Raw genomic sequence first — 26,480 nt, forward strand, 5'->3', positions numbered from 1 at the left:
TTCAGGATGCCTCAGTAGGTATACAACATCCTGCAGGACAAACATACTGTTCTCAGTTACTTTTCCTGCTTATCGCATTGCCTGCTGGTACATATTCAACAAAAGTTCTTATATTAAAGGATGCTTCCAAGATTCCAGCTTGAACATGAAATCTTTTTTATGCAAGAAAAAGTTATGCTTGCATTGTGTCTTACAGTACTCTGTTGGTAGAGACAACGTATTCAGTTAGGAACATACCAAAATCATACATTTTTCCTGACAAATTCTGGCTTTGGAACATCTCTCCCATAAAATTATTGAAGTTGTATAGAAAAAATACATAGTTCATTTTGTGAAAACATTATTATACAATTTTAAACTTTCTCTAGGAAAGGTAAAGCCATAAAAGCAAGTGTCACCTGTAGAAATAAGTGATTTTTTTACTGTACAAAATACAAAAAAAAAAAAGCCATAAATTTTAGTTACAATAAGATGTTACAGTTTATATTCAATGACTGTGAAATGCTTTAGTTAGGATTTTGACATGGTTTGGTTTGGATTGCATCTTTTTTAAGAGCTGAATAGTATTCTTATTTATAGCTGTCTTGTGGCTAAGTTTCAGTTTGGTGTCATTTGTGATGCTCTCATATGGGCTGTTACCTCCTAATGGAGTCACCTGAATAAGAACTCTTGAGTTGTATCCATTTAATTCTTTATTATTTTTTTTGGGGGGTGGAGGGAGGGTGGTTGGTTGCTGTTAAGCTTCCATTGAGTTCCTAAGCAGCAATACCATGTACAATGAGCCCAGACAGAGATAACACAAATCTTTTTTTTCCTGACTTTACTTGCACAGTCTTGTGTATTTTTAAGAATATTCCTTCCTAGTAAGGAAAGAATACTTTCTCTTACATTCAGGGGAAGAGAAAAACAAACAAACAAACAAAAAAAAACCTGAGAAGTAGACACAATTTTTCTCTGGTGTTGAAAGATAGTGTTCTTTAATAGGGAATTTGATCAGAACTAGACTGTATCTTCTGAATTAACGTAGACCTTAGAGATTCTAGAGTCACCTGGGCCTTTTCCTCTATACTGCTGGTGACAATTTTTTTTCTCATAATGGCTTTCTGTTCAGACCTTATTTCCCCCCCCCCCCCCCCCCCCCCCCCCCCTACATTCCAAGAACTGTTTTGGAATGTTAAACATGTGAGTAATAATTCACTTTTTTTCCCCTAATAAACAGAGATAACAGATGAAGTGTGTAAAGAATTTTGTACGTTTTCCTAACAGCTGTAATGTGCAAATGATGCCCCACTACAGTAAAGAACCATCCCTTTAACAGAGAATTAAAGTTGTGTGAGTAAAGACAATAAGATTGTTTTTCTGTCACACACACAAGATGTTATTTAAAGAAAAAAATCATCTGTCTTTGTAGAAGAAGCATATTAGAGTCAAGGAAATGAATTTCATTCTTCAAACGTTAGTTTGTTGTTTGTTTTTTTAATGATTCCAAACCTGGTAGGCTTAGGAAAAAAAAGACACTATCTACTTTAATATGATAACGTTATCTTTGTGTCTGAGTATTAAAAGCATAGTTTTGCTATCTGAATTTGCTATCTAATTGTATCTATAAATTCTGTATAACCTCAAAACCAGTAATGTGTATGCAAATGTATCTATCTTTCCACGTAGGGTAAAAAGCCCTTTTCCTGTGAAGTTTCCTTTTTTTTAAAATGCCTAGTAACATGCCTAGTGTGAACATGACCATATATTTACCATGATTTTGTGATTTAGCATTTGCTTCACCTATTCCTCTCACAAATAATTTAGGTTTGAGAAAATTATCACAACCTATGTTAATTCTTTTTTTTCATCTTCCTATATGACTTGTCCCTATTCATTATACATTATTCACTTTGTTTTTGGGGTTGGAATGAATTTTGTTTTGGTGAACTGTTTAAATAATGCACTTTTGCCTAATTAAAAGTTTGAAAGAAACTGAGCAAATACAGTTTTATATAGTTTGATTTCTAAAAGTACAGCGTGTAGCCATACCTGCTTGAGCAGTTGATTTAGCTGAAACTACTGCATGCCCAAGGGAAAAACTACATATTGAATTCCAATTTGCTGCAGCATTTGCTGAAGGAATTAGTAAGACTGCTTTTAAAGCTTGTAAGAGTGCTGGTCTACTAATTATTACTGAGGTACAAACAATTTTTACTACTTCAGTTACTAATACAAAAGAAAAAAAAAAACACATTTCAATCTCGTTTTAGTAGGATCCTTTTACTTTTTCAGTAATCTCCTTTTGAGAGTTACAACTCTTTCCATCTTGTGAAAGTTTACTTTCTATTAGCACACTAGTGCAAACACAAGAAAATTGAAGCTTTTAAACTTTGAAATCAAAAACAGGAGAAAGAACACTTGAATAGATTATCCAGTGGCCAAGATACTTGCTTAATATGTATGCAGCTGAAATGGAAATTCCTGCCTAATTTCACAATAGAGAATAGAATTGCATGTTTATTTCTGTCAATATAGCCTGATGTCTAGCTACTAGTTTGATAATTTTGGGATTACAGCTTTCTTCTTTTTATGCTGGACCACTTTGCTTATAGCAGTAACATATTCTTTGGACTGTAGGGAGAATTATTTTATTTTTAGCTATGGCCCTCATCTGGGGAAGAAAATAATAAAGTTTAAATCCCTGTTCTTTGGCATATCTGATAATTTTGTTATTACAGGAGAGTGAAAGGACTTGTTGTTGTTGTTAAATAAAATACATTTTTAATATGGAGAATCAGAACTGGAAAATGAATTCAGTCAGTACATACACTTTTGGGTATTCTTGGATGAGTCTGGTATTCTCATTTTGAGCAGATACGTGTCCTTGTCGGCATATATATGTTTCTGCGTAAACCATGTCTTTGGCAGTTCATCACTCCCTAATGAAAAACATTTGGTTGACAAACTCTTAACTCGTATACATTTTCAGGTAATGATTTGGATCAATAAGCTTCAGGATATAGTTTGTATGTGAACTATTAGCTGCTTGATTGGTTGGATGAAATTTTGGGGATGTGAAAATAATGAACATCAAATAATTGTCCAAAAAAATTCTTTGGACATGCTACCAAATCAGTAATAATCTGTTTTAAAAACAAACAAAAGAAGTAGCTTTTTAAAGTGATTTAACAATAAACACACACACACACACACACACACAAGCTCTTCATAATCCAAAAAAAGAATAAAGTATGAAAAAAATGACTTTGGAAAAACTTGGGACTGAGTATTAGCTATTATTCATAAAAATATTTTTGAATCTGCATTTTTTTGCAACTTGACCAACTCTGAAAATAGAGGAAATTGTAGTAAAATGTCAGGTTATAAAAGTGGAACAGAAACAGGAAAAGGCTAACAGATCTTCAAATAATTTTTGTGCTGCTGCATTTTGAGATTTGTGTTTGTACCTTAAAGTGCTCAAGCTGACAATTTTGAGAATTGCTTAGTATTGTAAAGCTTTCAAAATATTATGACTTTTTGTTGGTTGTAGTGAATTTGAAAGGTGAAATATTTTTTAAACGGCACACAAATTCAGGGTCACTATAGCAAAGCATTTGAAAGAGATAGTTTAAGATAGTGCAAGGGTTTAGGGAGGTTTTCCACTTCCTTTCCTTTCCACCCATGTTCTTTGTCTTCAAGGGTTAGGTTCCTGCATTAGTCAGAGACAAGTACTGAAGGGTTCTCCTAGATACTAATAGGTATACAAACATGTCCCCTAAATTGTAGCTCTTTATCAAAATCCCAAGTATTACAACTATATTCTAAGTGAATGTTCAGAACTGTGAAAAGGTGAAATCCTGTAAAAATTAAAGCTGTCACTCTTAGACTTTTATCCTATGTAATAGAAAAACAGCTCAGGTACTTGGTGAAAATGGTATCTTGATGAAATTCTTTTCACAGGACTTTGCTTGTATAAAATAATGTAAAAGTTAACTGTAAGAAGTTTTGGCTAAACATGAAATTTCTGCATATGGATGATACTCAGACTTGTGTATATATGACTGTTTCAATAACAAGTTGAGGGCAAAAGTGTGCAAGTTATTTTTGAGGATAAACTAATGTGTGGTTGACTGATAGTAATATCTATAGTGATTGTGAATATCTATCTTAAAACAGACACAAGGTTTTTGTAAGTATATTCAGGTTTTATTTAACATTTTCTTATTATTTTAGTCCACATCGATCAGAATCTGTACATGACAAATGGCGAAATATGGAAGCAGCCATGTCTTCGTTTTCCAGTTTTTATGAAGAGTTATCAAGCAGTAAGTGTTGAAGAATGGCAACATTAGCTTTTTTTTGTTATGTTTGGCATGCATTTAATTGCTAAAATATATCATTTAATTTCAATAATGAAAAAACTATTTATGTTCTTTAACATTGTGGAGGTCTGGATTAACTGGTTTAATGTTATTTTCTGTGAATATCACTTTTACATACAAAAGCACATTAAATAATACAAAGATATATGTTGTGTGATGGCAAAACATTTGGCTGAGTTTCTAAAGATATTTTCCAGCAATCTGAAAAATAGAAATGTAATAATACAAATACTGTTGTCTTCCCCCTCCCCCATCTCCCTCAACACCATTACATGCTCACCCTACAATATATACAACCCTTAAAGCAAACTGTTGCCTTAGTAATACAAGAGTCGTGTAGACAGTTCAGTGATGCCCTTAGACTCTTGGCTTAGTGCAGAATAAAGTAATTTCTTCACATTAATGTCTCATAGGCAATTGTTCACCATTCTTGGCTTGCAAGCGACTGTAAACTTGTTTTTATAGCATGCAATGAACCAAGGAATAGAAGAAAGAATATGAATATTTGACATTATACATTACCTTAACAAATATAGTGTTCCTGTTATCAGCTAAGTCCTGTCTAGACGGATAACATGAACATTTTCAAGTTAAAACTTTTTCTCATGGTATGTAAATAAACCTTAAAATCCCCATCTAAAATTAGCTTGTGTATCACACAGACATTTTAGGAATGACCGCTTTAGCATCAAGGAAACACTGGGCAATGTTAAATCTTAATTCTGCTGACCTTTTTGGAGTTTCTGTATATATTTACACTTGTAAAAAGAGATGGGAATAAAGCCAAATTAGAACAGGAGCCTTTTGCATATATATGGACATTAAACTGAACTATATCTTCATGAGAACAGACAATAAGGTTGGATAAGGTACCATATTTGCTGTTCTCTTTTTGGTTATGGGAGACACTTGCTAAAAGACCATTTATGTTTAGAATGGAGTAGCTTCGGGTTAGCTCTTATCTAGGTTAGTGAGAATGATAAAAGCTGCCAATTCAAATAAATATTGCTTTCTTTCGGGGGGGGGGGGGGGGGAAGGGAGAGAGCATTGTGTTTGAAATAATCTTTACAGTGACAGAGACTTGCATTGACTGAGACAGAACATGAGAGAAAAATAACACTATCTTCTCTTTTATTGCAATGAAGTCAGGCCATACTTAAATTTGTATTCAGTTGAAATCATTGAAATGAAGCAAATTCTGTTTCAAAGATAGAATGTTAATTGAGGTAGAAGAACTTCAAAATTTCTTTGAAAGAATTGTTTCAAAGGTAGAATGTTAATTTCATAATCTGGTCCCAATGCCAAATCATTAATCAGAGAATATAGCATTTGAAAATTTGGCACTAATTACCCATACTTATAAAATGTCTTTACCATATCTGCTGGTCAAGAAAACAAAACAAACAAAAAAATCAAGCAACATTCAACGTGGCAATTTTGCAAGTTTTTCTGTGTCAGAAAAAGGAAAAAAGAAAAATTCATCCTGATGTATGAACAAATCTCAAAAAAAATTCTAATTAAAATGTGAGAATGAAAGAAGTTTACTTTCATATGATCAGTTTTGCCTTATTTTGTCAATGCTTTTTATATTTTTGTATTAGCCTTTACATTTTGTATAATATGGTACATGTTATGTCAGCTACCAGAGATAAAGAATGTAATGCTTGCTCTTATCCCATCTAACCATAAAAAAAATCACATGCTCTCTTTTTATTTTCCTTTCTTTTTCACTTTTCTTTTTGATCATACCTGCATGTATATACATGTTTAAATATTTAATTAGATACTGACAAACATAACTATTTCATAAAGCCATCTACTGAATAACATACTGATCCTCTTCAGACTACACTAGTGAATACAATTGACTTTACAGTATGCATATACCCATGCAATTCTTTCAAGCTCCAGTTTTCGTGGCAGGACTCCATCATCTCAGTGGATGACTGCATTGTGCAATCAGGATACTTTCAATACTTTGTTTTGGTCTTTGCAAATAAGCAGACAACTGTAAACAAAAAGGACTAATCTGATTTTGGATAACAGTAAATAGTTCAGATGACAATGATATGGATGACTTGTGCTTACGGCATTAGATTGAAACGTTCTGAGAAATTATTCTTCTTCAGATGTTGTTGAAGTTAAAATGTTTAACATCTTTGTATTTCTGTATTTATATGTGTACTGTCAGTTCATAAGTTATGTATGTGTTTTTCAGAAACAAGTAAACGCCATTCCCCTGACTTTAGGAGAGTTTCACTGCTGAAACTCATTTGTTGTTGGAGTGACCAATCTATAAAGGTAGGTAATAGGCTGTGTTAATAGCAACAATCTAATCTTTAAGTGACATTGACTGTAGTTTAGTACTTGGAATCTGTAATGTGATACCGTAGTTACTAATTTATGTAAAATATTATATATAAATCATGGCATTCATATCTTTAAAAATCAGATTACTTTGGTATGGGGTATTCTATTTATAAAGCCTTAATATGCATGCTCAAATATGAGAAGGTAAGTGTCCTAAAGTCTGAATGAATAATCACCAAGTATGCTTAGTGATGTTTTCTAGAGTTTGCAGCATGTTTTTACATTTTCCATTGAATTTAGTGACTGATAAGTTTATGCAATGATAATGGTTTTATCTACCAATAGAGATTAGTGTGTGGAAAGATAAGGTGTGGAACAAGCTACCTCATACCTTTCATCTGAAAAGATCTTAAGACACTGAAATTGTGAAGTACTGCAAATACCATCCTATCAATCCTACACAAATTTTAGTATTAAGACTCAGGTTTGCAATGATCTTTAACCAGCTTTGTAGTGCATTTTTTTTCCTGTTTGCAACCAAACTGCCGTAAATGCCATAACATTCAAAGCCATTTGTGACTTAGCTATAGGGGTGGGTATTCAGCTACCCACGCTTTATATAAAATTATAGTTTTGTTCATAGTAGGATGGCTCTATTTCTGATTTCTGTATACAAACACAGATTCATGGCCAAACTGTAAATCCTGAACAGCCTGATTAAACAGTCATGTATGTTCTCTCCTAGTATCACTAGTTATTCTACTTTTAAAAAGTTTTTTTTTAATATCTTTTATGGAGGATACTGACTCTCAGACATGACCCAAAGGATTTGCCATTTATTGATTCCTCATCTCCTTACAGTACTACAACAGATTCTGTGCAAACAAGGAAACTGAAAGAACTTGCTGCAAATGATTGATCATGACTTTACTGACTGACTTATTGAAGTTTAAGGGCCAAGGGAGGTCTTTTTGTTTTAAACTTAAAAAATGCATGTATTTTTAAAATATTTTTACAGGATTTATTTCACTGGTTGATTTTAAGGAGAAGGTCATCTTCATTCATTTTCCTGTTCTTTCGGGTGAAATACTGCTGCTTTTTGCCACACTCCCACCTCACCCACAAATTACTGAAGTGTTTTGGCCTTTTCAGAGATGCACACATATAGAAATAATTGCTTGCCCAGAAACATTTAATATGATGAAAAAATGATTGTGTTTACTCTATACTTAAAATAAACTGTTCCTCTATAATAGATGTTTGGTTGTATTTTAATTTTATTCACTGTACTCTTATATGATTGCAGCTTCATGAAACCTTTGTGGCTGAAATGGTGCACAATGAAAAAAAAAATCAAACTCTAATGCAACTGAAGTGTTTTGATGTTGATTCTGGGAGATATAAGCATCCTTTTTTCCACTAGGAAGATTTCTTTGATAATTATTCCTTTGTTCTTCCTAGCTCCTTATTATTCAAATAATAGAGATTGAAATGTGTCCTTCCTATTCCTTTATTCAGTCATTTCAAGAAGAATACTATTTGAAATAATTTGCTTCCTTCTCTTCTGCTCTAAGATATTTTCCTATCTCATTGAGTGAAGCTTCTACTTGTTAGGTTGACTTCCCTGAAGATTGAAGTCCTTTATCTCTTCATAAAAATGTTTATAGACCAAGTAAGCTTCTTCCTACAATATGCCTTATTCCATGAGCTGAACAACGTTTTGTAAAACATAATAAACAACCATGTTTCCATAGCCTTTGTTCTATTTTCAGTGCTAATCTTGGCAAAGGAAATCAGTATCAAAACAGTGAGTTTTACATGAATCTTTTGTAGGTCAGTAGTTCCACTAAAAAAAATGCTGTCTCCAATCTTTGTATATACGGTCAAGGATTTTATTACATGGCAACATGCAAGCAGTCTGTCAGACTTGTTTGGCACCAATCAGTCTATGGGGATTCAGCAGTTTGTCTCTGTTTTATGTATGACAGTAAGAGGAATCTGTGGTGTGACACATCCATATGGAAATGTCTGAGCTTTGTCCCATTAACTACTAATGCCTTCACAATCAGTAGAGAGTCATGCATCTGTTTCTTTTAGTTCTGAGCTACCTGGACATGAGTCAGTTCTAATCTTGAAACTGTCATGTTATATAGTCCCAAGTAATAAGACCTTATTAGAACTGTGTTAATTCAGGACCACCATCAGAAAAACAGTTTATATAGCTTCAGTGTATAACATTTAGGTCCTGATTTGGAAGTCCTCCTCCATCATCCTGATCTTACCGTATTCCTTTTCTCTACAAAAAAAACCTGTATCATCTATAACTAGCTAGCTACTTCGCACAGTCTTCACTTAGGAAAACTGCTGATGCCATATTTAGACCTCTGACATAACCATTTGCATGAGGACTGTGGTTGCTTTAGCCTCCTCTTTCACCAGTGGGAAAAGATAGAAACTGTGGAGAGACTGTTCATATTTTTGGAGGAATGAATCATCTCTGTACATCCTCATCTTTTTCTGTGGATTTCTTTCTGTTAATACCTAAAATAAGATGGGGTAAATCTGAGGCATATTACAGAGAATTTTACTTTCAAGCCATAGATCACTTCCTGTTAAGGCCATTACTGACAGTAGTACAGATAAGCAAGTACCTTTTTTACTTATGCTGCTCAAGTTTACAGTAATTTCCCTAAAAAGCTATGGATGCATTTGTTTTTACGGTGTTTGACTCTTTACCTGAAGACAACTTACCTCATCATTAGTATCTAAACAGTTCCCCTGATAGTGGATCCCCTCCATAGCCACGCCGCTGTCATTTAGAAGGAAGGATAATTAATTTAATTTATGCTCCCCCTGCTCCATATGACTAATATGTTCTTGTAGTAGGGGTTGGCTATCAATTTCTTTATATTAGAGGAAAGCAAACTGGATGCTACAAGTCTGATGTTTTGATCTGTAGTTTTTTTGCTCCCTGATGTGCCTGTGTTATACAGGCACCTGGGAGTCAGATTCAAGAAGGCTTAACCCTGTAAAGGTTATGGCCTGACCAATAACCAGGGATGATGTCCACTGCCTTCTCTAATCAGACCCAGTCATTATAAGAATAGTTATGCTTGGAAATAATTGATTAGGAGAAGAAAGGAAAGTCAATATAACTTAGTATTTATGTAACAATACTGCTTGCTTCAGCTCTTGTTCACTTATGTTTGAATTGTTCTCAGATATTGGTGCTGCAGGTCCTGATGGTCAAGCAAATACCTTTCACCATTGAATATCTCTATTTGTAGGTGGACGTAGAGTATTTATACCTTGTCAGGTATACCCTTAGAAGAAGCATAATTTCTATCGTATTTCACAGTCTCAGCTCAAAATAGATTATATTTTCAGAAATTTTTACAATTATGAGAAAAAGGAAAACAAAAACAAAAACATGTGTTAGCCAACAAGACAGCAGTTTTACATGTAATTCTGAAGAATCCTAAAGACAGACTGGAAAATATCAAAGAAAATGAAAAGTACTCATGTAAATGTGTTTTGCGTTAAAAATGGGCGAAGTTTCTGGAGATTTTTGAGCTTGGAGATAGTGTTAGATGAGGTATATAAACTGATGGGGAAAACACAGTGGGAGGACAAAACCAAATGTGAAACCACACTGAGCCCTGTGGAAATGGGGATTCAACAGTGATAGACAAGTAGCATGCAGAGACATACAGGTGCCTGCACAATATTATGTTGTGCCATTTGCAACAGTTTTTTGTTGTTTTTTTTTAATTCCATTGTAAGATGTTAGAGGAAATCACATTTTATAAATGCTGTCTAGCTGATATACACAGCAATGAATATCATATCCATATTACTGACAGGTTCTTAGTATATCAGAAAAATAGATAATGTGTACAATTCTCTTGTGTAACCCTGTTAGATTTTTTTTTTTGGTCTGAAGTTTTCCTAGGACAATGAAAATGTCTCTGGGCTTCCTTCTTTCTTAATTATTGTAGATACATTGTAAGAGTCCTCTATAAAGTCAGGATCTGTAATCCCCAAAGCTCAGGGTTCTATGGATGTGAGGAATCAGAAAATGCCTTTGGTTTCCACTGTAAAATAAAGTTCTATTATAACAAGATAGTTTGCACTGTGTCACAACACACAGAGCTGTGTTCATTTGCTGTGAACTTTCACACTGTGAACCTGACTGGGGTATACTTGTCTGTAATAAGGAATTCTGTCATGAAGGACACCTACAGCCTTTGTTCTGCTTAATGATTTGAATTTACAAGAGCAGCTAGAAATGTGATTGAGGATAGCCCACGAATTCACTGTACTTGATTAGTGAGACGAAATCTCTCTCCTCCAGGCAGTTTGAGGAAACCTGCATATTGACTTAAATTCTTATTTGATTTAAATTATTAACATACTGTTTTTAATATAACATTATATAAAGAGCATTTATAACTGAAACATATTTAACATTTATTTTCATATGCAACTTAAATTTATATTTATGTTAAGGTGGGGTACACTGTCCTGGAAACTTCAGATTTTCTCTGTCCTTCAGGAAGAGTAGTTGAATAACTACCTAGTGGGGATGGGGTGGGGAATGTATCCCTTTCCTGATGGACATACCAGATAAAAAGGTACACATGCTACCATTCTGCATCACACTGAAATGTAGACTGAGTAGGAACTACAAAAGCTCAAGTCCATTGCAGAAGGTCTCCATGTGCTTTACACATGTCTTAGGTTTTAAAATTTCCCAAGTTCTCCTTGGGCTTCTCTACTAAAGCAAAGATGAGTAAAAATAATAACCCTGTCATACAGTCTCTAAACAGCACTGTCTTAACACACATTTGGTGTTAATGTATCAGGTATTGCAAGTGCCTTTTATAGGCTGTTCATATTTGCAGCAGTTCTTCCTTTTGGATAAGAGGAGTCAGTGAGACCTTTTGCTTCTTGCATTTAAAAAATAAAAATGAAGCATTAACATGGTTGAGCTGGAGAAATAGAAGATTGTCATGAATAATGAAACATTTGGGAAGCTTTTTGGAGACAGACTGGACACCCAAATTTCTAAAAATTTCAAAACACTAAGTCCTTATTCAGTCCATGAATCACTGCACACAAAGAAGCAAATAAAGATATTTTTTATTGGATGATATCACCACCTGTCCTATTTAACACATATTGTCATGACCCTTTGATATCAAAGAGGTAGTAGGCAAACTATTCTAGTTTGGAGATTAAGGAAAATTAATGTTTAATTTGTGAACAACAGTCATAATTCACAATTTGCACCACTTTATTGCTATCCAGTTAACATTTGTTACTCTGTGCGTATAGAGCCACATGATTATCACTGTCTGAAAGATATTGGTAAATGTTGACTTTCTAATGGCATCTACTCAACCTTCTTAAAATCTTCTGGTATTTGCTTAAAAGGGACAAGTGCTTAGATAAATAAGTGAACTACCAATATCATCCAATTATAATTTGCATTTTTGACAGATTATTGAGGCACTGCAAGCGGTGCTGTTGGCAGAAATTCAAAGGACTATGAAAACCTTGAGAAAGACAGCAGTCTACAGAGAACCGTTGGCCATAGTAGAGAATGGAAATGGTAAGTTGCAGACACTGCCAAAGTCTGAGGAGGCAAAGCAGATGGGTTTGCAATACATTAAAAACTTTGCCACGTAAGTGCAAAATTTATTGGTATATTCTTTTAGCTGAGAACTTTCTCTAGTACTCAGAAGTTAGCAGTATAAGTTCATAATACATTATTACCATGTAAGACAAGCCAAGCGGCCTATTTTTGACCCTATCAGCCTATTGCTTTTTCAGATGTATGTCAGGGAGTTAAAGGACTTCTACGCTCTCTCATCATCTCACAACATTAAAGAAGAATAGTTTCTTTGCTTGTATGATTTCCACTACAAATATAATTGTTCTGGTATTGTAAATACATCTGAAAATAAAGGAAACAGTGTGCTTGAAATAGGATCAGTAAATCATAATTAAAAAAAAAAAGTTTTGCAAATTTATCTTTTCTATGACATCAGTCTTATCCAGCACTAAAAATTAATTGCTTAAATTTTATACCTTCGTAATGTAATATAGAATATTTTATTTTTCTTTTAGAAATAACCTTTCTGCAAGGAGATATCAAATACATTTTACAATTAGATCATTTCATTTTACAAGAAGCCTACCCTTTGCAGCTTTACAATGGTGCTAATGTTTATGGTAAAAAAGATTGAACTTGAATTTATATTATGGAGTTATACTTTCTTTCTTTTTTTTACCACATTAGCTGAGTCATAAAATCAAGTGACCTGAATTTTAGATCTGATCTTATTAGTGAGCCTTCTCTTGGGAAACTAATTTATAATCTCATTGAGTATGTGTCTGTCATATAAAATTGTTGCATACTTGCTTCTTCCAGAATGCTAAAAATGATTAGTCATACCTGTTTCAGGTCACAGAACAATACAGACTCTCTAAAATTTTAGCTGTTGGAATATAACAAACTACAAACACTTTGAATTATTGTCATATATGAATTTATAATTTGTTTACACTGGAGACTGCATTGAATCATTCTAGTTCTATGCAGTTTGGGATAAGTTGCTCTGTAACTATAAAACATCCCCACCAACAAAGTTCATACCTGGACTTGATTTCAGAATTCCTGAATTTTCAGGCTGTATTCCAATGCAGTATTTTGACATGGATTACAACAAAAATTGGATTAACTAGAATTTAAAAATGCAAATGCACACATCTGCAAACTCCAGGTGTGTTTAACTGTTTGGTTTGATTTAAACCCTTCTATACTAGACGAAAAAAAGTCTCTTATGTAAAGAGTGCTGGAACGATTACAAGAGTCTCATAGTTGAGTGCTACTTAATTCTACTTAAGTATTGAGGCTCACAAAAGTTATGAACTGAGGGCAGCTACTCTAGATTTCCAGTCTCTGAAAGGGGAATGTGGTTTTTTGCATGTCATGTAAAAAAAAAAACCTCATTTTTTTTTCCTTACCCTATTATTTGCAAGTTACTCAAGAAAAAACTAGAAAAATCCTCTGTTATAGTGAGCACAATACTCATGTGTACCTATAGTGGCTGGGAAATAGCTTTTTTTTTTGTACTTGATCCTATAAAGCAGTGTGGATTTGTTTATTTATTTTTTTTTAAATATCATTGTTCAGCAACGTATTCTGGAGCAGACTGAAACAGATAGGAAGACTAGGAAAGAGTTTACACTATGAGTATTTAATATACTAGTTTTCTTTTTTTCTCATTTCCATTAATGTTTTAACTTATTGCATTATCCATCATATGACGTAAGTAGTGCAAGTATTCTTATTTTGGCTTTTATGTTTTCCTAAGAGGAACTATTAAAAGGAAAAAAGTTGTTAAAAGGAAATATAAATGCAACTAAATGTAATTTCTTTGTTAATGTCAGTGATATGATCATTTTGGGTCTCTTCCAAATATACTGATAAACATTTTGATATCAATGGTAAGATTGCTATCTGTGAGCTTTGGTTAAGTTCCTCAGAGAAACTGAGGTTTTCCCTGTTTTTTTTGTTGTGTTTTGTTTTTTTTTTTCTTGGTTGGTTGGTTCTTGCTTTTAGTTTGTTGGCATTCATCATAATTCTGAAAAAGGACATTGCACTAAACTCTTACTGCCTTTTTCCTAGACATCAGTAACCTTACATTAGCGGTACCATTTAACAGATTTCAGTGTGGTATTGTTTTCCACTGCCAGCTAAGTAAGAAGAGGTGGATTTAAGAATCTTCTCTACCCTTATTTGCGTAAACTAAGATGAAATAAATTTGCTGGCATTCTTTATTCATCTTTCATTTTTAATGTTTGATCTTATGACATACATACCTGGTACATATCCAGCCACATGCAGAACTTATTAGATCAGAGGAAAAATGGTGGTAATCTCATTCAATAGCCCGGCAACTGGATACAAAGAAATTGGATAGTCCCTCCTGTAGTTCATTTGAACCCACAGCTTCCTCAACAGTAATTCATTGCTTATCTTCAAGGCATTCTGCAGTGAGTTTTTCAAATTCATTTACAGAAGATGTTTCACTTTTAATGCAAATCTCAAAATATTTCTAAGTGCTAGAATATTTGCAAGACTTAGAAACTAGCTTCCCTCACCTCCAGATAAGTGTTGTGTGTAGAACTGTAATCTCCTTTTAGCCAGTGCACTGAAGCAGTGTCATATGTGCCATCCTTGAATGTCTATTTCTTCTAATGCAGAAGGAGCCAAAACTATATTACCTGAGAGAGCAGTCAAGTACACAAGTTCTTCTGGCATTTTGTGCATAACTTTATTTTTTATTTTTAAATGTGAATAACTGGATTCAGTTGCATTTTAGGAAAATTGAGAGGATAAATGTGTTTTTGATATTTATACTCAGATATTAAATAGAGGAATTGATGTACATATTTCAGGAATGACAAAAGTTGGAAAAGCGAACAACAAACACAACATATCAACTTTATTTGTAAATACAGTATATTATTTTAACTGCATCTTAGATTAGTGAAAAATCACACTGCTAAGTTTAGCTTGCAATAAATTCTGGTTAATGCATAAAAAAAATCCTAATTTAAGTAAAAACTAATGATCTAAGTTTTTAAGTATATTTGAAAGCTATTAACTATAACCTCATCTTTTGCATGTGGTTTTGGAGCACTTTGAATTATTCAACTAAATTGGTTCTTGCAGGAAAAACAAGCTTCTTCTGATAAATACCAGTACGAAATTAACAGTCAAATGTGAGTTTCAGAGTTCAGTATGTCAAGAATTGTCAGAGTCTTATCTGCAACACAATATTTTGTTAAAATACGGACTCCTATTTGGTCAGTAATGATAAATCAATGAAAGAAAAGATATAACAGCTTCTGTTCACTACAAAGTGTAGTAACTTGCAGCGGAAGCTTTCAAACACTTCTGTTGTCTCAATTTCAGAAACCAGTCTGGTTGCATACTTTTATGTGAACTTTATGCATATTTGTTAGGAAATCATTTTGTGACAGTGCCTTTTTTGTATAGCAAATTAATCTTCTAGCTTGCCTGTGAAGTCTTAACGTTTTGTCAGAAAAGTGCAGATAAGCACAAAGGATGTGCTTCTGTCTGATACTTTCTTTCATCTTGTCTTCTTCCTGTAGCCTACTGCCTTTTCATATTAGACCAAGTATGAGATTTGACTCTATATTTAAACAGACAAATTTGTGCCATTGATATCACCATGATTACATTTAAATGAAAACTTGACCTTCATTGCCTGACTGATGTAGAAATAACTTTTAGTGGTGTCAGAGACATTTGATAATGTAACCACACACATTAATATAACTCGCGTTGCTTCTGTTCTGACGAAACACTCCACACCCAGGGATCTTGAACATCTGATGAATTCACTGTACAATGAGATAAATGTATCTGTCTTCACATCTTTACATTTCCCTTACTGTGTTAATTTCAAGTTTGGATTTGAGCTTTTGACACACATAATATTCAGTCTTTGAAACTCTATGCCTTGCTGTTGCTGGGTTCCATATCCAACATGAATCAAGTAATCAAATAAAATCTGGGAAAAGGTGTCTAGTTAAGTCCTAGAACATCACTTAAGCAGAAAAATAAATACATAAATAAAAGGAGAGAAAAAAAAAAAAGCTAAAGAGAAGATAATGGATGCAAAGGAATTGAGGTTAAAATATAGTAGTCCAGACAAAATAGAGAAGAAAAAGATATTGTAATAGAAACATGGCAATGTAAACGTACAACAGGGTGAAAATTTTCCAGTGGATGTCATATCCAGAAAATTGGCTGCTGATTAAAAAAAATTCAGGAACAGAATTTGATCCCATTTCTGGCATGATGCAGGTTTTTGATGTTAGTTGGCAGATAGACAAGAAAATGAGGAAATTTTGACAGAGTGCATTATTTTGGCTTGAACTTTGTCAATTCCTAATTGTGAGAAGACAATTAAATATAAAAACTGATAAGAATCCAACAGCATAGGTTTCAAAGAGTATGTGACAGAATCCTCTTTTTGTAAGCACATTCGAATAATATGAAGGAAAAATACAAGTTGTTATCAGGAAGAAAACTGAACAAATGAGAATCACCTTTCATTATGACAGATTTCGTAAAGAACAGCAAGTGAAGGATTTGTGCTAGCTTTTATTATCTCTGTGAAATTCACAAATCTTACTGCTATTTTCTTACATGCAAATATTTGAAGGAATCTAAGATAGTTTACCCCACGAGGACTGCTTTAAAGATTTTATTGCTGTACAGGAAGCAATGGTAATTCCTGCTGACTTCTCAGACTAGTTCAATTTTTCAGGAGTATTGTGATTATTTTCAGTTTGGGCTATGAAGACCTGGAGTATGACTCCAGAGCTTGTATTTTCACAGGCAAAAAGTGCCACAGGACTAATAGATTACTTTTTATATTACTTAAATTACTTTTGAATGAACTTTTAAAAATATTAAATATTTTTTTAAGAGGGACATTTCTATCTTATATCAAATTGCTGCTCACAAAATGTAGTGAGTGCTCATCTTGTTAGTTCCAAGTAGACTCCAAATTACGTAAGCTGAAATCTAAATTTGGCCACTGCAGCCATGAAGAAATCTTTAGACTCCAGGTACTGTTTTCATAAATGGAGCCTCCAAAATGTGTAAACTGAAATCACCTTCAGAGTCGCACAGCACCTGTGATTAAAACAAGTACAATTTCAAATTAAATTGGTTAAAATTGTCCCTCTTCCTATGTAGTCTCTCTATGCTTTTGAAGGATTTCCAAACTTTGATCGTAAAGCAACTTCTGAATTAAACACTACATTCTTATTGTCTTGTAGTTTTTACTTTTCAACTGGTTTGAACTTTGGCTTTTTCCACTCTGGTCTCTCTCATATTTTTCCAGTCTAATAGTGTTCTCCTGCTGCATGTTATGTCCCCCATCTGGATTCTTCCAGGCCGCTTTATCCCTTTACAGTGCCGCCATCTTTTTCAGCATCCTTTTCTAGCTGCATAGTCTTTCTGATTTCTGCATTGGTCTTGCATCAGAATTTCTCTTCTATTTGGACCTTGATATATTGCACAACCCTGCCAATGATCTTAGTGTATACACTCCTTTGGCATAAAACATTGTCTGCTATGGCTGCCTTGAAGTTTTCTATGCCTTTTTTGTTGTTGTTGTTGCTCCACATTATGCTGAATGGCAAGAGAAACTATAGAATTTGTTGTATGGAAAAAATTTTAGGAGGCTTTTTTTTTTAAGGTATTAGGGGTGGGGATAATAGAGCCAAGGATTATATAGATGTTGAAAATGTTTTAAAGAAAAAGGACAGTAAATGTACAAGTTTAGTTAGAGAGGAATGCAATGAATAAAAATCATTTAAGGAAGTCATTTATAGACTTGTTACAGGAAGGCATTTGGAGATTATTGATACAGAAGGTTTACTGTAGTTAATTAGAGATGCTCAACTTAAATATTAAAAGATAGACTTTCAAAAAATTTTGTTAAAAGTGTGATACTACTTGATGGAAAAAAAAAAGTGATTACACAAATTGCAGTTTAAATAAAATCTGATGCTCTCCCAGGTCATATCAAGGCTGTCAACATCACGGCAGCAAGAGGGAAGAAGTTCAAACACTTCAACCTTTTCCTAAGTAAATATTATGAATTTTTCTCTGGAACAAAATATTATCATAGAGATCTGCAGAATCACAGATTTGTATGGATAATCATAGAATCATTAGGGTTGGAGAAGACCTCCAAGATCATCTGGTCCAACCATCACTCTACTAAGCACCAGGCCAACCTTTCCTTAAACATCCCCAGGTATGGTGACTCCACCGCTTCCCTGGGCAACCTGTTCCAATGCCTGACTACTCTTTCTGAGAGGAAATGTCTCCTAATTTCCAACCTGAGCCTCCCCTGGTGCAACTTGAGGCCATTCCCTCTAGTCCTATCACTAGTTACTTGTGAGAAGAGGCCGATCCCCAGCTCCCCACACCTCCCTTTCAGGTGGTTGTAGAGAGCAATAAGGTCTCCCCTAAACCTCCTCTTCTCCAGACTAAACAAACCCTGTTCCCTCAGATGCTGCTTGCACGACCTGTGTTCCAGGCCCTTCACCAGCTTCTCTGGACACACTTCATGTCCTTCTCGTACTGAGGGACCCAAAACTGAACACAGTACTTGAGGTGCGACCTCACCAGAGCAGAATACAAGGGGGAAATCACCTCCCTGGTCCTGCTGAATACACTGTTCCTGATACAAGCCAGGATGCCGTTGGCCTTCTTGGTCACCTGAGCACATCAGGCAAGAATCAATCAGCACCACCAGAACCTTTTCCTCTGCACAGCTTTCCAGCCACTCTGCTCCAAGCCTGTAGTGTTGCATGGGGTTGTTGTGGCCAAAGTGCATGTTTTAATTCAGTAAGGTAAAACTGCACACTATTGAAACATAATATTTTGCTCAAAGGAAGGTTGTTTTTTTTTTATATTTGCTTTGTTTTCCCCAGAAATAAGAATGTTACATTATTTTCAGAATGAATTTTCCTTTCTCTGTTTCTCTGTTCACTCTGTTCTTATTATCACAGATGTGTTGGCCAATAAGAGCAGCAAGTTTTGTAGACAAAACTGATATTTTGTATTTTGGTCTTGGACAAGTTCATGCAACTAACAAAAGCTCATTAAACTATGAGACTTCAGGTTGTTTAAAAAATCTCTGGCTGACCAATTTGGTATGCACTTGCATTAGCAACTAGCAATGTAAGAAATGACAGTATAATCAACATTTCGTCACTATTAATGAGTAAGATTTATCTGTAATCTCATTATAGTCCTTTAAACAGAAAACAAATTAATCTAGTATTTGTTTGACAAATACAAGCTGGTGACAGCAGTAGCTTTCTTCTATACTGAATATGCATTAAAAATGAGTGTATTATATCTTAGTTTCATATTACAAATATTTCCAGTAAAAGAATACAAATCAATGTTATATTTTAGCATCTAACCTGTGGTTTATCTATACCACTGTATCATCTCCTATATATCCAATTAAAACTGTATTTTGATCCAGTAGTCTTTAATATTAGTGGTCAAGTACTAAAGGAAGCAAGCTTAAAGACTCATTCTAGAACTACAGCTTATTTCATTCTATGCATCATATATTTTACCAGAGAACTTCTTAATGTAGCAGAAATCAGATTTAGTGTGTATTTTTACACAAAATCAAATTGTACAGGCGCCATCTCAGACTCCTCCAAAACATTAGGAAGGATAGAATTGCTGTAGGACACTGGTCAGGGAGGGAGTAAAGATGACATGTATTCTAAATTTAAATGCACAATATAGTTTGGGCCATTTTCTACTTATTTGTTGTTTTTTTATTATTATTATTTTTTCAGTGTTTACGTACTGACCAGGAAAAATTTCTCATAACTTTCTATTTAGATCTTTAAAGGTAGATGCTTTTTCTTTTACTGTTAATGCAGGCATAAAATTATTATTGTCTCATTTTAACCCCTCTACTGCTTAACTTTATTTAAAAGTTCACTGGGCAAAGTGAAATGAAAGATTTGAAAAATTTAAAGCTGGTTCTGAGTTTGGTCTTCAAAATATATGAAGGAACTGCACATACTCCATGTTTAAAACAATGTCGCTAGCTTTTTTGGTGGAAGGCTAGTCACCTCTTTTGTTGAAGAGCCACAACTTGTCATACCTTGCTTCGTTATTGTGAATGTCCTTGCACGAATTATTCTTAGTCAAACAGCATTTAGATCACAGAATCACAGGAGGGTTGAGGTTGGAAGGGACCTCCAGAGATCATCTGCTCCAACCCTCCTGCTCATGTAGGGTCAGCTAGAGCATGTTACACAGGATGGCATTCAGGCTCGTTTTGAGTACCTCCAGAGGAGACTCCACAGCCTCTCTGGGCAGCCCGTTCCAGTGTTCTGTCACCCAAACCATAAAGAAGCTTTTCCTCATATGGTGATGAAACCTCCTGTGGTTCAATTTATACCCATTACCCCTTGTCCTATCACTGGCCACCACTGAGAAGAGTTTGGCCCCGTACTCTTTACATTGTCCCCTCAGATATTTGTAGAGATTGATAAGATCCCCTCTCAATCTCCTCTTCTCTAGAATCACAGTACCGCAGGTCTTCAAGTGTAGGTGCGGTGGCCAGCAACACTGTGCCTTTTTATTAAGCTGTGGACGTTTCAGGACAAGACAAAAGTACAATGCTCTGCCATCTGAAAATTAAAAAAAAAAAAGAAAGTTTAAAAACAAACAAACAAAAAAAATAAAGGGGCTCAGGAACACATTAACAATTTCCAGTCCTGGCCCAAGAGAATCACAGAATCAGAGAATTGTAGGGGCTGGAAGGGACCTCAAAAGATCATCGGGTCCAATCCTCCTGCCAAAGCAGGTTCCCTAGTGCAGATTGCCCAGGCAGGCGTCCAGATGGGCCTTGAATATCTCCAGAGAAGGAGACTCCATAACCTCCCTGGGCAGCCTGTTCCAGTGCTCCATCACCCTCATTGTGAAGAAGTTCTTTCGCATATTGGTGTGGAAATTCCTGTGATCCATTTTTTGCCTGTTGCCCCTTGTCCTGTCCCCACAAACCACTGAAAAGAGTTTGGCCAAATCCCTCTGTCTCCCACACTTAAGGTATTTGTAAACATTAATAAGATCCCCTCTCAGTCTTCTTTTCTCAAGGCTGAACAGGCCCAGATCTTTCAGCCTTTCCTCATAGGGAACATGCTTCAGGCCCTGTATCATCTTTGTGGCCCTCTGCTGGACTCTTTCCAGAAGATCCCTGTGTCTTTTTTGTACTGGGGAGCCCAGAAACGGACACAGTACTCCAGGTGAGGCCTGACCAGGGCAGAGTAGAGAATCACCTCCCTTGACCTGCTGGCCCCACTACTTTTAATGCATGCCAGGATCCCATTGGCCTTCTTGGCCACTAGGGCACACTGCTGGCTCATGGTCAACCTGTCATCCACCAGGACCCCCAGGTCCTTCTCCATAGAGCTCCTCTCCAGCAGGTCATCACCCAGCCTGTACTGATACATGCGGTTGTTCATTCTCAGGTGCAGGATTCTACACTTGCTCTTGCTAAACTTCATTTGGTTTCTTCCTGCCCAGCTCTCCAGCCTGTCCAGGTCTTGCTGAATGGCAGCAGAGCCTTCTGGTGTGTTGGCCACTCCTCCCACCTTTGTATCATCAGTGTACTTGCTAAGAGTGGACACTATTCCCTTATTGAGGTTGTTGATGGAGATGTTGAACAAGACCGGACCCAGCACTGACCCCTGGGGAACACCGCTAGACACAGGTCTCCAGCCAGACTCTGCGCTGCCAGTCACCACACTCTGAGCTTGGTCAGTCAGCCAGTTCTCAACCCACCTTACTATCCACTCATCTATCCCACACTTTCTCAGCTTTGCTAGCAGAATGTTGTGGGAGACAGTATCAAAAGCCTTGCTAAAATCAAGGTAGATGCCATCCACAGCTCTCCCCGCATCTACCCAGCTGGTGATGCCATCACAGACGGTAACGAGGTTGGCTGAGCATGATTTCCCCTTGGTGAATCCATGCTGACTACTTCTCATAACCTTCTTCTCTTCTAATTGCTTGGAGATGACATCCAGAACAAGCTGTTCCAACACCTTTCCAGGGTCAGAGGGGAGACTGACTGGCCTGTAGTTTCCTGTATCCTCCTTCTTGCCATTCTTGAAGACCAGAGTGACATTGGCTATCCTCTAGTCTCCAGGCACCCCTCCTATTCTCCCAGACTCTTCAAAGATGATAGAGTGGTTTGGGGATCACATCCACCAGCTCCCTCAGCACATGTGGATGCATCCCATCAGGGCTTATGGATTAGTGTGTGTTGATCCCACGCAGATGCTCCTGAACCACTCCCTCCTCAACCAGAAGGGGAACTCTCCATTTCCCAGACTCTTTCTCCTCCCTTCATGGTCCAGGAGTCCTGGGGGGGAATCTTTAAAGCAAAGATCGAAGCAAAGAGGGCATTCAGTATCTCCGCCTTCTCAGCGTCCCCCATTACCAGGACACCCCCCTTGTTCATCAGCAGGGGACCCACATTATCCCTAGTCTTCCTTTTACCGTTTGCATCCTTAAAAAAAAAAAAAAAAAAAACACTTCTTATTATCCTTTATCTCCTTTCCAAGCTTCATCTCCAGATGGGCTTTAGCCTTCCTTTTCACATCCCTGCAGGCCCTGACAATACTCCTATACGCCCAAGAGGACAGGCCCTTTTTCCACATTTCATAGACTTTCCTCTTCCTTTTGATCTTGTCAATGAGCTCCTTGCTCATCCACGCAGGTTCCTGCCCCCCTTCACTGATTTCCTACTCTTAGGGATGCATCAATCCTGAGCTTGGAAGAAGTGCCATTTTAAATGGCAGCTGATGGCATTTTCAAAACTACATGCCTAACAACAATCGCAGCACAGCTCCAAGCCAGCTGCACCCAACTGGTCATGGCCAGTTCCCAGTGCCAATTTATCGCATATATTTAATTATCCTTATATAGTTTAGTTTGGATCATGTTTTTTCCATGACTGACTGAGTATACAGTCATGGTGTTCCCTTAGACATGGGAAAAAATGTGAACAAAATATGGAAAATAAGTGTGTAGGTTACAATGTAATTTTTCGATTTCTTGTTCCAGAATTTATTTTCACCAAGCTATATCTACATAACGTAAGCCTTAATATTAACCAGAAATGTAGAAAGAACAAAACCTGTTGTTTTGTTCTGGCTTTTTTTTTTTTTTTTTTTTTTTAGTTCTCTGGTTTTGTGGGGGTTTTTTTGAACCGTAATTAGGTTAAGTTTTGAAGTTTGTGCTTCCACTATCTTAACTTAGCAATATCCAGAATTTAAATGCTCAGATTCTCAGTTGTTAATTGTCTGCACTGTCAAGCAACTCACAGGCCCTGTTTGCACTATTTTCCATTTGTCCACTCACCCAGCTGCTATACAAAGGTTATGAATAAAACAACAGAAAAAGGAATCTCAGATAGCCTTACTTCTAAGCGCAACTCTTCATCTAGACTTAGCTCTGCTAATAATACGTGTGAAGTTGGTAATTTTCTATTATGTGTCCATTATGAGAAGCAGACTGCTCGGGGTAAAAAAGTACTTCTAGGTATAGGCATTCATTATGAGTACGGAAGATTAGGCCTGTGATAACACCAACAGAGTTGAACAATGTAGTAGCAAAGTACTTTGTATTTTTAATAACACTCCGTCTAGCTTTTTTCTGGGCTGTCTTGATGCTTTGTAATCACCAGCTCCACATTACTATTTTTATTCTCCCTTTAAAATCGCTACTTTCTCTGCTGTTAAATGTTCACATAGCCGGGGCAGGGCCCGGAACTGCGGCAGGCCCGGTCGTGCCGGCGGAGCCCGTCGCAGGGCCTATCGCGGCGGCAGGACGCAGGGCAGGGCCCGTCGCAGGGCACTGTAGCGTTGCTAGGGCCCCATCACGGCGGCAGTGCCCGTCGCAGCGGCCTATCGCGGCAGCAGGGGCGGAGGTGGTGTTGGTTGTGGCGCGATAAGTATAGGCCAAGCCACAGCACGTTCCCCCGAGTTGTTTCACTTTGGAATTGCCAGGGTGATTATGCACGTTCATCAAACGTTTTAGAGGTTTTTTAGTATTCTGCACTTGTTCAAGGGTGAAATCCAAAGGACAGGTGGTGCCCACTGTTCTGCGTGCCTGCCCATATTCTCTCATACTCTTTGACACTCCTAAATTTGTTGCCTCAGCACAGATCTCTGGGTGGGATTCTTAAGTAATTGTTTAACCTTAAACAAAACCTGAAATGTATTCAGGAGACATAACAATAGTAACGTGCTGGTTTGAACATCCCAAGGATATTCAAAGTTTTGAAGAGGCCCTTAGCCTAGAGGCCTCTCTAGGAAGGAGGAGGTGAAGGAGAAAGGAAGAGTAAGGAAGTGGAGGAAAGTGTCCCTCTTTGTTCCGTTGTGCCCTCTTCCCCCCCATAGATTGGCTCCGTGAAGAGAAAATGTAAAGACTGTAATTATTAGTAGTTTCTGATAGCAATGACAGCAATGCTGATTAGAAATACCAGAATTGTCTCACGACTGGTAATTTTATCATATTGTAAACTAGTGTTATACAGTACAGCAAAGTAATAACCTTAAACTAGCCCTCAGAAATAATAAACAGCATAACAGGGAACACATACAGTAATGTGCTATACAACACAATTCTGAGAACCAACACAACAACCCTGAGAGAAAAAAAAAAAATCAACATTGTGATCAGCAACTATTAACTGATATAATGCTTATAACAATTTTATTTTAACACTTTCTGGTCAGATCTGCCATTATTTCAGCGACATCTAATGATAAGATAGGGGGCAATGGGTACAAGCTGGAACATAGGAGGTTCCACTTAAATATGAGAAGAAACTTTTTCATGGTGAGGGTGACAGAATGCTGGAACAGGCTGCCCAGAGGGGTTGTGGAGTCTCCTTCTCTGGAGACATTCAAACCCGCCTGGATGCATTCTTGTGTGACGTGATCTAGGTGTTCCTGCGCCAGCAGGGGGATTGGACTAGATGATCTTTCAAAGTCTATTCCAATCCCTAACATTCTGTAATTCAACTCTTTGGGCCCCACATTGAGCACCAAAAGGAGTTGTGCTTTAACCTGGCAGGCAGTTAAGCATCACAGCCATGTGGATAGGGGAGAGAATTGGGGGAAAAGAAATGGTAAAAGCTCATGGGTTGAGATAAAGGCAGTTTAATAGGACAAGAAAGGAAGGGAAACAATTATATTAAAAATAAGTAAAGATTGTACAAAGCAAGTGATGCATAATGCAATTGGTCACAACCTGCTGAATGATGACCAACCGATCCCTGAGCAGCAGTCCCATTCCTCCCCTTCTCTCCCCTCCCTGGCTAGCCACTCCATATTTATTTTTCAGCACAATGCCATATGGTATGGTATGGCTACCTCGACTTCAGCAAGGCTTTTGACACTGTCCACTGTCTTTCATAACATCCTCATAGACAGGCTCAGGAAGTACAGCCTAGATGAGTGGACAGTGAGGTGGATTGATAACTGGCTGGATGGCAGAGCTTGGAGGGTTGTACTTAGTGATGTGGAGTCTAGTTGGAGGCCTCTAGCTAGCTGTGTCCCTGAGGGGTCAGTACTGGGTCCAGTGTTGTTCAAATTATTCACCAACAACCTGGATGATGGAACAGAGCATACTCTCAGCACATTTGCTGACACAAAGCTTGGAGTACTAGCTGGTACCCCAGAGGGCTGTGCTGGTATTCAGAAGGGCCTTGACAGGCTGGAGGGATGGGCCGAGAGGAACCTCATGAAGTTCAACAGGGGCAAGTGCAGGGTCCTGCACCTAAGGAGGAATAACCCCAAGCACTAGTCCAGGCTGGGGGCTGACCTGCTGGAGAGCAGCTCTGCAGAGAGAGACCTGGGAGTCCTGGTGGATAGCAGGCTGATCATGAATCAGCAATGTGCCCTTGTGGCCAAGAAGGCTGATGGTATCCTAGGGTGCATTTGGAAGTGTTGCCAGCAGGTCAAGGAATGTGATCCTCCCCCTCTACTCAGCCCAGGTGAGGCCACACCTGGAGTATTGCGGCCAATTCTGGGCTCCCCAGTACAAGAGGGACATATAACCACTGGAGTGAGTCCAGAGGAGGGCTACTAAGATGATTAGAGGACTGGAGCACCTGTTGTACGAGGACA

The 26,480-nt window shown here is 36.9% G+C and overlaps 1 protein-coding gene across 9 annotated transcripts in view; it reads left to right on the forward strand.

Annotated features, from left to right (window-relative positions):
- The window catches only part of WDR72 (WD repeat domain 72), a 126,096-nt gene that overhangs the window by 58,032 nt on the left and 41,584 nt on the right, over window positions 1–26,480 (forward strand). For 7 of the 9 annotated variants that reach the window (XM_048060187.2, XM_013177322.3, XM_013177317.3 and 4 more), the window contains 3 exons: window positions 4,216–4,307; window positions 6,583–6,665; window positions 12,177–12,288. In XM_048060187.2, the coding sequence (XP_047916144.2) occupies window positions 4,216–4,307; window positions 6,583–6,665; window positions 12,177–12,288 (287 nt within the window). Of the gene's footprint in view, window positions 1–4,215; window positions 4,308–6,582; window positions 6,666–7,692; window positions 7,936–12,176; window positions 12,289–12,806; window positions 14,063–26,480 lie in introns of those variants that run through there. The other 2 variants (XM_013177319.3, XM_013177320.3) reach the window with 2 other exon arrangements.

This window comes from Anser cygnoides, chromosome 11 (assembly GCF_040182565.1).
Source record: "Anser cygnoides isolate HZ-2024a breed goose chromosome 11, Taihu_goose_T2T_genome, whole genome shotgun sequence".
Lineage (NCBI taxonomy): Eukaryota > Metazoa > Chordata > Aves > Anseriformes > Anatidae > Anser > Anser cygnoides.